Source organism: Aulonocara sp. 'chitande type north' Nkhata Bay, linkage group LG11 (genome assembly GCF_057382095.1).
Source record: "Aulonocara sp. 'chitande type north' Nkhata Bay isolate Kocher_YH1m ecotype deep benthic linkage group LG11, A_spYH_male_GT1.1, whole genome shotgun sequence".
In the NCBI taxonomy this organism is placed as follows: Eukaryota; Metazoa; Chordata; class Actinopteri; order Cichliformes; family Cichlidae; genus Aulonocara; species Aulonocara sp. 'chitande type north' Nkhata Bay.
In genome coordinates this window covers 23,354,983-23,368,080 of record NC_141354.1, presented here as the reverse complement: position 1 = coordinate 23,368,080, position 13,098 = coordinate 23,354,983, and the positions used below count along the sequence as shown (strand labels likewise).

The following is a 13,098-nucleotide window of genomic DNA, read 5'->3' as shown; positions in this document are numbered from 1 at the left end:
TGCTGAAGCATCTTCATCAGGCAAGTGTGTGTGAATCTGAGCAAACACCTAGGCATAGATAAAACTGAATACATGTGAGAATAAGACTTGTAGTAGAAAGCACTTTAAGCACTCTACTGAGTAGAAAGGTGATATTTAAGTACCAGCTAATTTAATTCTGTCAATGGAAAACTCTTTCATGTATTGGAAAACCTTTAGACTGCTTCTGGTACTTTTTCTAAGTTTTGTTAATACTTTAGTGAGTGTGATAAGTCTTGTGACTGGGTGATTGGAGTAAGAAGGCATTAAAAAAATCATGAATATTAACATATTTATTAGGAAACGGAGCAGATCTTTACATATAATGTATAAAACATAATCACAGTAATACTTTGAAAATCCTACATGCTGCTCATCGTTGACAGACTTGCCATTAAATTGCCTGAGATCAAGTTAAGTGTAGTTCTATGGAAACAAACACTGATACATTCATCACTTTCTAAAAGTAGCTGTAGCCATTACCTGATAAAATACAGCACCACAAATTAAATGGCTGACGGTCACAAGTAAGATGTACCATTAAAAGCACAAGTTAACACTACTGTATTACAGGATGCCTTGATGAGCTTCAAAAGTTACTCTGAGCACACAGTCTCATGGGTGGGTCCTTGGATTTTAAAGCCTATCTAACCCAACACCTGACAATAAAATCACAACAGCACACCACTGAGGGGCCAAAGAGGTTTGTTACAATCAGAAGTCTGAAATGACCTTCCTTAGTTTCCAAGTGATATTTTGAAAACAAATACTTTCAGTTACCCTTATTGGTCAGTGTTGAAATTCCCGTAAACCAGTTAGAGTGTGAGTGATTACAGTGCGACACTTTGATGACATACTGGCGCTGCAGTTGTGGTAAATTCAAAAATCAAAGTGTGCAGAAAAATAAACTCTCAGCACGCCACCTTTTCCATCCTTTTAAAAAAATGTTTATCAAAACAATTTAGCAACCGTCAAACTTTGAAGACTAACAGCAGAGTATGAAGCAATCCGTGACACACATTCTTTTTGTCATGAGCATTGATAGTCTGAAACACCAAAGATCGATGTGTTGAGATGAGACAACACCGGATTATACACTACTAACCCCAGCCCCTTTACAATATTCTACTATATACCCATCTACAACGATTATAGAGGAAAAAAAATACAATAATAGTGGAACATTTTCTTCATATCGTATATCATTGGCAAGTTATTTGAAAGAGGAAAAAAATATAAAGAACATCATCACACTGGGTGCATGGACATATGAAAGAGTCAAAAAGCAACAATCATTTCACATCATCATCATGTAGTCATTGTTTTCATAATCAAAACTGTATTATAGTAAAAAACTGAAACTGTTGCACCAAGACATTCACTTTGGCTTCCTCGTCACACACCTCACATCATGCGAATGAGCATTTAATCCCTGCTTTTTCTTGAACACCCCATGACTCCTTCCAATCAATCTGAAGCATTCCCTGAGATTTCAGATTGGTAATTCCTGAGATGAGCCTAAAGAGCGGAGGTATCTTTTTTTCCCAACCAGCAACCAACTGAACTGTGTGTAGTTTGTGAAAATTCAAAATATATATAAAATAGGAAACATATATTCAAAAGTGATTAAACTGAATAGAACAAATATTAATGCATTTTACGATTAGTGCAGAGTAATATTGCATTGGTTTTGGCATTAACAACAATGGGCTTCTCCTCTGAAAAGGTTAATTGTGCACCAAAGAAAAAAACAAAACCCTCACAAGAAAATCATACAAAAAAAAACCCCTCACATTTAACATCGGTTCCTATATTGTGTACCTGTACAGTATGCACTGTATATTGTTTGTTTTTGGTTGCAATATTTCTGTAGCATTGCATCCATATTAAATTACATTACAATGAATTATCAAGCACATATGTACAAAGTATTATGAGTACCTTGATGTTAAAAATGTATTACCCCAATGTATTCTCAAGTCATATGTAGCTTTTAATGATATTTGCCAATTTTCTGCTGTCTACTAGAACATTCAGTGCTGCGAGGCTTCAATCGGAGCGGAAGGAGAAGCTGCAGCACTTTTGGATGAAAATAAATAAGTATGATAGTTTTAAAAAAGTTTTAGAATAATTTTACATATATATTAATTGGGTGTAAAAGACTCAGTCAGCTTCTCCTGTAAAACGGGAGTAAAATGCTGATTAGCTAGCTAGACCTACATGCTCCTCCGTGCAGGCTTGGTGTTCCTGAACTACTACCCTACTAAGGGTTATAGGGAGGTAATGTCTTAAATAACTACCTACTAGTGGATATAAACAAAAACACCAGGCTTCCCACTGTCTGATTCTGCCTCAGTTTTACTCAAGCAAGAGGAGAGCTAGCCAGACCCTTTACTAACTTAAGTCCAGATCAAATATCTTACCAGAAGTGACATAGATGTAACGGGGTTTGTGTCGCATTGGTTTAAATTCTTTCAAATCCAAATTGAGGTGATTATAAAACAGCGCTCTTATACACAGCAGCCACTGCAGTTAGAAGATACTTCACATGGAAAGTTGACAATGGTTCAAACTCCCATGAAAACAACTTAAAATGAAGAGAAACCTTTTTTTTTTTTTTGCTGCCCCCTTTGGGTCAATATTTTGATTGCTATGTTTTATCCCAAGGTAGTGCAACACATGACAGCTGGTATGGTGTAGTATGTGTGCCCAAAGAAAACTTCCTGTCAGAAAATGGGCAGGGTTTGTAAAATAGTCCCCCAACCTCTTTCTTCCTGTTAATTACCGAAACCCTATACCAGTTTTTCAGAAAGACACACTAGGCTATGGTTGGCACACTAGACCGAGCTCTCAGCCTCAAGCATATATGGTAAACAGACTACAGAGATCTGTTAACTTCACTTCTCTAACGCTCTACCGAGTTTGCTTTCACTTTCATAAGCTGTTTTAATGTGTTACAGCCCTGACATAATCGCCAACCTCAACTCAAGATAACCCCACAAACTCCCCCCATTCTGAGACTATATGAAAGGCTGAGAGCCTGGCTTGGATGTGGTCTGATGTATGCTCACCAGAGACTGATTTCACAAAGTGTTTGGTAAACCTATCCATCGACGTGTGAAGTGACAAGTCAATCCGCTAGAGGTCAGTAAAGTCAGGGAACTGTTGAGTTACTCTTTAAGGAAGTATGGCGGTGTGGTGTAAATACTGTAGTGCAAAGAGGATTTGACTTAACCCCAGTTCAAATCACAATCTCTGAAGCTGTATTCTGAGAATAGTTGGTTTGTCATCGGCTTTTAGGATGATAGATTTACTAGCAGACCAAACATGGACCAGTGAGGTAAACCATGTACTTTTAGATAGCCAGCCAAATACTGGATGAACAAAAAATGAAATGAAAAAACAAAAAACAAATTTAAAAAAACAAACCTGACCAAAAGCTGGAAAGCACCTCTGGTCTAACATTCATTTGGCCCCAGGAAAACTGGATGGTCAATTGCAATATTGGCAGCTGCCAATTCATTGCTAACATACCCTTAACCCCCCCCCCCCCCCCCCCCCCAATGTTATTTCACAAACCCCTCCCCCATCCCCGTATGATATGCAAACTCTAACATTCATTACAGATGTACTAACTGTTACATCTACGCCCTGTCGGATAGTGAGGTGTAACAGTCGGGAAGGAAACAAAATGGTAAGGCAGCAAAAGTGTAGCTATACTAAACACACTGAGTATTACTCAAAGAAGAAGAGGTATAATGCCCACAGCAGAGGCACATTATTATATAACAGAAATCTACGTAAACTCCTGAAGATCATCCATTACATAGCATTGCTCACTACAATCTCCAATCCCCAATACCAGTGATTCATACATTAAGCAAGCGTCCTGAGTGCAATAGTACAGCAGTATTCCTGAGTGTTACACCAAATAAAAACCAAATAAAAAAAAAAGACTTCAGCAACATTCTTCATGAGTATTTTTAACCTGAGGTAGTTCCAAAAGCAGCTTCAACAGGTGGAAGGGGATTGAGTCTCCCTCCACTCCATCAAAGCAGTTTGATTGGCCTCTGTGCTTCCCCAGAGTCGGATCCTGTGTTTAATCAGAGGTCTCGGTAGGTGGTGCCTGCTGGCTGTGCTCCTCCTCGTCTCCTTTGGAGGAGAACAGTTTTCCCTGAGAACCCGGTGAAGACTGTTGTGCTTTGATTGGGCAGCTGGCAACCATGTGGTCAATGCTTTGGCAGAAGTGGCACTTCTTTGGCTGGGGAGGTAACTTACACTCTTTGGCATGGTGGTCTAAGCCTCCACAGTTGTAGCATCTGAAAGAATAGAAAGACGTCTATTGAACCTGCAGTGGTCTCAAGAAAACAAGCAGGAAACACAAGTATATCTCTGTATTTGGATATGATATAGCTTCCATATCCAGAAGAGATGAAGCAACCTATTATGTGGTATTATTGTATTATTGTATCACAATGTTGTGATACAATAATACTCTGCTTGTGATTAAACATCTGAAAACAACATTTTAAGGTCAGATAATGTTCCAGCTTGATATCAAACTCTATACCAACCAAAAAGTAGTAACTAATGTGACAACTAAGAGACATTTTTGCATGTTGAGGTTTTCAAGCTGCAGCAAGTTACAATGTAAAGCCCTCAACTTAAAGCTTTTAAGTTACCACTAGATGGCAACATGTCACCTAAAATGAATGAGTTTGCATTTGGTCATACTTTAAGTCTTTAGGGAAACAGTAGAAGGAAATGTTTTTAAAAGTTTTCTATTTGACCAAAAATACCATTAAATTTCAGTAGCGTCTGTTTTGATTAGGAGGGTTTTTAGAAGACATAAATTGGGTGGCAAACCTGGTATTTTTATGCGGACCTTGTTACCATGGATCTTTAAGTTTTGTGAACCGCTTGAGATGCTTTTGTATCAAAGGTAGGACCATAAGGTGCCCACTGTCCACCGTTTGTAATCTATAGCATGGCCACGCGTACAGGGGCAGAAGACAGATGGGTTGTGGGCGTGGGGCGGTCAGTATGTGGCTCTGTGGACCCTCTGCTACCTTTGTAGCACCAGATAAGGTTGGATAAGGGCGGCTGCCAAAGGGTCAGTGTGGCTTTGTAGCTGTGGTCGTTGGGGGTGGTGTCAAGGTCTATACCATCACATCACAGAAGCTCCCTACATCAGCATCCATCAGAAGGCAAGTGGAAGGAAGGGGAAGTGGTCCCTTTGTCTAAAAAAGCTGCAGTAATGACCTCTGAACTCTGACCCCCAACCCCTCCCCAATCCCATCCCAGCCCCCCAGCTCTCTTGCTTTTACTCATACACCGTTGCCATGACAACAGTGACCCTTCACCCCCTTGGCAGGGCTCTTACATCTGTTATCAATTAAATGGACAGGAGGGCTTTTTCCCCTTGTTTCAGTCATATAAATATATAGATGTATATGTACAAATACCCTCAAAAAGGTGCCGTGTTTTACCCCGGTGAAGCGAAAATTGATATAATTATCTCCATATAGGTAATAAATATGATCAATTATTCACACGCATACATCCATGAAACCCAATCCAGTGTTGCATAATGAAATACACTGAAGGGGAATGATATCTTTGGATCAGCACAGTCTAGGGAGAGGTATTGAACACAGCAGCCCTCCCAGGACTCTTTGAGGCAGTAATGATCTGTTTTCACACTCACTACTCTCTGGCTGTAATCACAACTGACAGAGGGGGTAAAGTTGATACACCTCTAACCCTGCATTAAATGAATATTCAAAGACTATCCCGAGTATCAAGGCCCCCTTAGTTCTTTTTTCTTCTGCTGGGAGGGGTATTGTTGCCTTTGCCTTTTGATCTTCATGAGAATTTTTTTCCCCTTCTGAACAGAAGCTGATGTTTTCTCCGTTTATAACATATTAATCATTAGTACTGACATATTAAATTTATCACTTTTTAAATTTCTTTTAGAAACGCCTTTTAAAAAAATCGACATATTTTATTTTGATAACATCAAACTAGCACCTTGATTTTTAAAACAGGATTTTAAAGTTATTTTGAAGTCAACGCTTTTATCAAATGAGGTTGGTAGAGGAGGTTTTGGAGGAGATGGAGAGTGGGTCGGTTTGAATTCACCAGGGGCCAGCAGATTTAAACAGTTATTGATCCAGGTCACACGTCAAGCCTGCTGATGTGACCCTTACTAGGGCTAGATGTGGGGGTTGGGGTCAAGGGAGAGGAAGCAAAATAGGGAGAAACTACAACATCATTGTGTATCTACTTCAAACTCAACAAAAAAAGTGCAGGATTTTTTTTAAAATTTATTTATTTATTTTTTGCTGTTGTTAAAGAAGTAAAAAGTAAAACTGAAATATTTTATTCCTGTGTTACTGTGTAAAGTTTATGAGTGTTGAAGTTTTACTGCTAATTTTAATTAGCTTTAGAGCTATTTTTATTGGGTTAGTGATGTTTTTTCTGCTGTTATTAGTACAGTTTGCATATAGTGTACCATAGAAGTATTTCACAAATTTTATTTTTTAATCTGACACCAAGATGCTTCAAATAATTGAACATGGAACTGAAAGAAATTAAAGATATTTCTCTTGTCGTGTCCCAGTTCATCCATGCGTACCTGTCCCCCTTTGAACGCCGCTTTTGGACCTTCTTGCCTTTGGGTCTCCGCTCACTGCCCACGCAGTGGATGCCACCTGGTCCGGTCACTCTCTGTGACTCCAGACCTTTGGATGACTTTTTGAAGGTAAACTCGACCGCCTCGCCCTCCTTCAGGCTGCGGAAGCCTTCCATGTGCAACTTACTCTGAAAAGGGAACATAGGGAGATTTTCCATCATGAGCGTAACTGTTTCATGAATGAGTTTTCTGGCCATTCAAGTGTATAAAGCATTTGCAACATGGGAGAGTGCTGATTGATAAACGATGTGTTTCTCCATCACATGTAGATATCTTGTATGATATATAGAGTGATAATTGGATGTTTTACAACTCCTAATATCACACCAAATCACCTCCACGTTGAGCCTGTGGAGACTTTGACCCTTGAGATCAACCCCCACTCATTCCTCACGGTGTGATATCATCAGAGGCCAACTGCGCTTATCAGGCATTTAGTATTTTAAGGTGATTGCCAGGCCTCACCTGATGATGAGCAAACAAGCACCAAAGCTTGCTGTTCCCACTCTACTCAGCAGTATGCACACACCGATTTGCAATTCAAAGCACTGTTTCCCTAACGCTGCATTGTCTATTTGGTGTTGTCTGAGTAGTAAACCTGGTGGGGATAACCTTCAACCCATCCCCCCCTTTAAAAGAAATTCCAAACTGCTGCCCCCACCCTGATCCCTCTTCCCACCCACATCACAAAGCTCTTCTAACACACTGACCACCACCACTAACCCTAAACTGCAGGATGCAGGGGTTGGTGTTCGAGTTGGGGGTGGGGTGAAGCTTCTCTGTGAGGTTGGGGGTCAGGGTGACATTCCATGAATAGTTGCTTGGCAGAAAGAGGTGGAAGATAAAAGTTTCGGGAATGCAAAAATGATTGATAGCTCTCTTTCATATCGGTACTTGGATATAATGATGATTTTGATCTTACGAGTTCTTGGCTTAATCAGTCATTTTATCCACTGTATTTTAACTGATACTGCCTTCACCTGAAGTGACCTTTGAATAGGATCATCTTCTAGATACTAGTGTCCTTATAGAAACATTTTGGACTCCCAAAGAAAGGAAAGAGATGAAGGAAAGGGGAAGGTGTGGTGCAGTTTTGAGGATAAATCCCATAGACTGGCTAACACAACATGGGAAACCCCTCTCTAAAATTCCCGTAGTGCGACTATATGATTAAATAGTCACTCATACCGCAGACTGCTGGCAAAGGAAAACCGATCCATTAATTACGGGGTTGTTTTGATAGGCATTAATCCCATTTTCTTTTATTTATTTTTTTTTGGAGTGAGTTATCATCCATCTATTACGTGCGACCATCGGTCTGCATTCTTTCTTTGCCCAAACCACAGGGAATCATATTCCACGACAGGTTATAATTTAAAAGGAGACAAGTAGTTAATCTCCAAAACGCAGATTTATATTAAACAACAATTAGGACACACCAGTGGTTAAAACTGAGGTTTAAATCGTTACAAACACAGGCGGGGGTCCAAGTGAGCCAACTAGCAACACCCCCATCAGTGAGAAACAAAACAAACAAAAGTGATGTGTTCTAATCCTCCAACACTGAGTCACAGCTGAGCATCTGCTGCAACGTCCTGAGCAGCGAGGAAACATGATTGGTGAGCCATGACAATTGAGTGGCATTGCGTGGACGTCCATAGAGCCCCAGTCCCATCAGGCCTCTCTGTGCTGCTTACTGTTAACCATTTCCTCTTCAACGTGTGACCTTCCTTACCCCAGTAACGGACCCTCAACACACCAGGTTAGTCTCACATGCAGGTACAGAATCAGGATGGGGCCATTTAAAAGTGAAGGACCTGTAAACAGAAGATGACTGGAAGCCAACTGAGTCAGAGAAAGACATCAGAGCAGTGAGGGACTATAAAGGGACTACCGCTGAGACAAACAGGGGCTCGGTCACGGCCACAGGGTGCTTCATTCGAATGCATGGCCCCATTGTTCACCTGCACAAAGGCCAGAGGACCCTGGGAGTTAATTTTCCTTGACACACGGCCACTAATTTTAGGACTGAGGCCTTTTCTTTTGCAATAACCCCTGTACATTAATCACTGATGTGTCCAGGTTTTCTAAAAGACAGTAAGAGAAATAACTGGCTAAAATGACACCAGTGATATTATAGTAATGGTCAAATGGAAGCTCAAACTAAAAGACAAACATGTGGCCATTTGTAAAAAAGCATTCAGTTCAATAACTCTGAACAGTGATTTTAATGTTTTTAAGTAGCATATGACCGTTTGTATGAATCTATACTGATGGCACCTGCGCTGGTTCTAATTTCATTTGAGTCCCTGCGCCTGCTGGAGCACTAATCTACATTTCTGCCAACTGAACTGATGTTTTTGGTTTGCAATATGAGTAATCAAATACCAGCTTCCTGTGTATAGTCAAAAAACATATCAGAGCTGTTCCACAGAACAATTAAATGTTTCTATATGCATCATCATCAGTAGGCAACAGGAAGACAGAAACGAGCAAGACCTGCTTGAGAGGACATGCAAACTTATTATAATGAAATGTGGATGGCAGACCTGTGTTATAGCTGTGTATATTATGTAGGTGCATTTATTTATTATGCATTATTTAATCTTAGCATAAGTCTAAATGATGCAAAAAGCAGATCAAAACTAAGTGTTACAATGTAGGAACACATCTTCCCATGATGCTTTGAGAACAATTTTGAGAAATTTACCAGGGTGTTCGTTAAATTGGTGTGTTACACTGACTTACAGATCTAGTGTACCTCTGCCACACACACAGAGGGGGTTGAGCAGACGGCAAAGAGCCTTTAATCACTTTATGGTGAGAACTTTGAGGTGAATGGGCAGCTAGTGAGAATGCCTCTCATTCACATGCGAAACCTTTATCTTATCAGATAGAAATGGAGAAGCTCACTGAGATGAAAAAGGAGGAGAAGGGACCTCCCCACACCCACACACAAACAAAAACTCAAACACTTAACTTTAAGGTGAATAAAAGTGTTGGAATGAGCCTTCAAGCTCTACTTTAAAACTAAAAGTAGGAACAGCAGCACCAGGTGGGGGGGAAAAGTGTGTGAGGTGACTGTGTTGTATTTAGCCACCTCAAGTTTGACTGTTTAAAATGTGTTTAATCTGAAAAGCAGTGATCAGGATCAGTAACCCTTTTTAGATACCACCCCAATAGGTTGCTCAAATGATGTGTTAAAGAATTCTGTTCGCAGGTGGAAAATAAATGGTTAAAAAAATCTAAACAAACACCCACACACAAAAACAATGCACACTGATTGTTCACGTCTCCAGATGGAGATCAATTAAACGTTTCCTCCTCCTTAATGGCTCAGTTTTCATGCAGCTCAGGAGGCTTATGGATGTAAGCCTGTTAAAAGTGCGCTGGCTTCAATGAACAACAAAAACCGCACATTCATCTCTCCATCACATTGTGTCAGCGTCCTGAAAACCACGAGGGAGGCCCGCTGCTCCCCTCTGGCTGCAACACGTGTTCCCCTAAAGGAGAAACACCCACCGCGCAGCAAAAGCATCAATTTAACAGTTAGACGTTTCCGGCGTTGTAGCAATTTTTTATCTTTAAATGTCTTTCAGTGCCCTCCCTGTTGAAGGACTGGATTTCTGATTAACCTCGCTTTCTTTAAGTTTTTGTTTGTTGTAATGTTTTAACTTGTGCCCACAATCCTTTGCTGCTGGGACTAGGTCTAAAAGCACAGAAAGTGAAGACTGGAAGAAGATAAGATTGATCTCTGATCTCCTGGTGTGGAGAGATTTTACTTGCTTAGATGGAAAACATATTTTTACCTTTACATTTTAGATATCTTTATTGGGATGCAAAGGAGCTGGTCCACACACCGCCACCACCAGTGCTGCGTTTCACATAATAAACAAACACCACGTCGGAGCAAAAGCAGATCATACCTGATGGACGAACACATCCACCGGCTCGTCCAGCGGCTCTCCCTCCCGGCTGGTCATGGACAGGAACCCGAAACCCATGCGGACGTTGAACCATTTACACACACCGACCCCGTGGAAAGACTCTGAATTCTCCTCGGGACTCGGTCCTTCATCCTCCTCGGTTTTACACACTCCTACGATGAAACAATTTAGCAATTACTACAGAAAAGCTTTAAACCTGCGAAGGTGACGATGCTTAAAAACGCAAAAGGTTTTTTTTGAAATTGAAAGGTTTTAAAAAACGGAAATACAAAATTTCCTTTAGGCTAGGCTACCCAATCAATAATCAATACGAATCAATACAATGAACAAGATTAGGCTGTATTTCTCGCAAAATTTGAAATAAATTATAGCCAACTTTTTAAGGGGAATAAACATGCGACTTTTTTCAGCGAATGCACAACGAACTGGTGCATTAGCGCAAAAAGGAAACAAAAATATTCTCCCTTCCCGTAAGATGCACAAAATTTTAAAGACAATGCAAAGCACTGATAGACACACGGACTGCACATTTTAACGTTCAAGTGTGTGAACAATGCGTTAAAACGTTCGGCTGCAATCGAGCACACAGTCCACAGGTACAACGACTCAATTAACTTGCAAAAACTAGTAAATGTAACTCAAAATGTAGCTCAAGTTACCCAACCTCGGAGCTGCTTCTTAGAAACGGAACCCATGTCTTCAGTTCTGCCTTGAGTCAAAATCAGCACCCAAGCTACAGTATCCAGTGTACAAGCCCTCAAACTGGGTAATCCTCGCAGATTGCCACTTTCATGCAAAATGCTGTGAAACGCAGAAGCTGCGCAGCGAGAGGGAAAGCGTGAGAGGGAGGTAAACAAAAGGGGGCTGGCAACCTATCCCCCTTAAACAATGAGGGGTGGGGGGTCACCGGGAGAAATTTCTTTTTCTGTGAAGACCCCGACCCCCCCCTTTCGCTAAACAAAAAAAAAAAACATCTTAGACAATACATCGAATTCCTGCCCCACCAGAAAGCGCTCTAACCGTTCCCAGAGATAACTCCCTAAAACCTGCCAGCATACCTTCTGCCATGTTCGGGAGCTATGGTTTAATCTCAGTGTCCACTGCTGCCGTTTCTCCCCTTTCTTTGGACGCCTTTTAGCGCTCCTGCAGTGGCCAGCTCTGTTGGTCAATACAAATGACCATTTCCCACCCAACAAAACCCCCAAACACTCGGTCACGTCCACGTGATTCACAATTACAGTCCCCAGGGATACACCGCATATTGCGTGATGGACGAGCCCAAACATGGGAAGTGGCCAATCACTATAATACGCATAATATTCTTATACCACCTTTGTTGTTGTGATTGACCACTACTTCTGTAACCAGTGTAACATCCTTATATTGCAACCTAAGCATCTGTTCTAGTAGTGAGTTTACACTTACTGTAAATTTATCTGTAATGTATTTTATAGGCAGGGTGAGGCATTTATCTGCCTAAAATGCAACTTTTATTTAAATAAAACCGGATACTAGAACAAACATTTTCGTGTAAGACTTGAAGCTTTTAAGCATTTCATTTAAATATAAATAGTGAGGTGAAGCTGCATGTAATAGATGAAAAGGCCAGAAGTAAATGGTGTATAACACTCTACTTGAAGCAATTAGTTTGAGATGTTCTTTTAAAAAATAATAATAATGGATTTGAATATCTACATTTTATATCTATGTCATATTACTTCTCACGTGTGTTGGTTTCCTTATAATCAGAGATTCCTGTAACTGCTCTCCTAGGAGGGTTTAATGGTAATCCAGATGAAATTGTGAGTGGGGGACGGTTTTTTTCCACATGCAGCAGAGGAGGAAGAGCTCAAAGGAGTCAAACAAGCAAGATGAAGGCGTGAAGAAGAAAACGGGAGAGAGAGAGAACAACAACAACTCGGATTTAACAAAAGCATGCAAAGCAGTTTATGCAAAAAAGAAAGAAAAAAAGAAGGCGACCTCACGAAAATAAAACGAAATCATGGCTCAATAGTGATCGATCACATCACGTTAAGTGTGTTGTTGAATTGCGTCCTTGTGAAATGAGTGATGCTTTAAAGACAGGAGGGGGGATAAGCAAATTTATCTCAGCCTAAATTAAAAAAACAAAATAAAATAAAAAAGATTGAAAAGGTGCTATTAACGTATTACTGGTGATGTTTATGTGTTGTTACATTTATAAAGGTTTTGGAAATGACAGATAAGATTGCAGAAAAGGGAAAAAATACGCAAAGTTCGTTTACATGTATTATACTGTTGTCTATAAAACACGGACACATGGATGTATTTGAAATTGTAATTCGTTTGCTTTATGCTACACCAACAAATATAAAAGATAGGGTTTTGCATTTGCTAATTTATTTGTGTGTTTGCTAAATAAAAACGATTTATTACTGTCACTGATTTGGCCTAAATTGG

At 40.2% G+C, this 13,098-nt stretch overlaps 1 protein-coding gene across 1 annotated transcript; it reads right to left on the bottom strand.

Annotated features, from left to right (window-relative positions):
- Positions 1-4,117: 4,117 nt before the first annotated feature.
- lin28aa (lin-28 homolog Aa) lies at positions 4,118-11,354 on the bottom strand. The gene is made up of 4 exons (XM_086309947.1): positions 11,324-11,354; positions 10,639-10,811; positions 6,656-6,840; positions 4,118-4,337 (listed from the first exon to the last, which is right to left on the bottom strand). Exons 1-4 carry the CDS (start codon positions 11,352-11,354, stop codon positions 4,118-4,120), a joined length of 609 nt encoding a protein of 202 aa, XP_086166073.1.
- Positions 11,355-13,098: the final 1,744 nt, after the last annotated feature.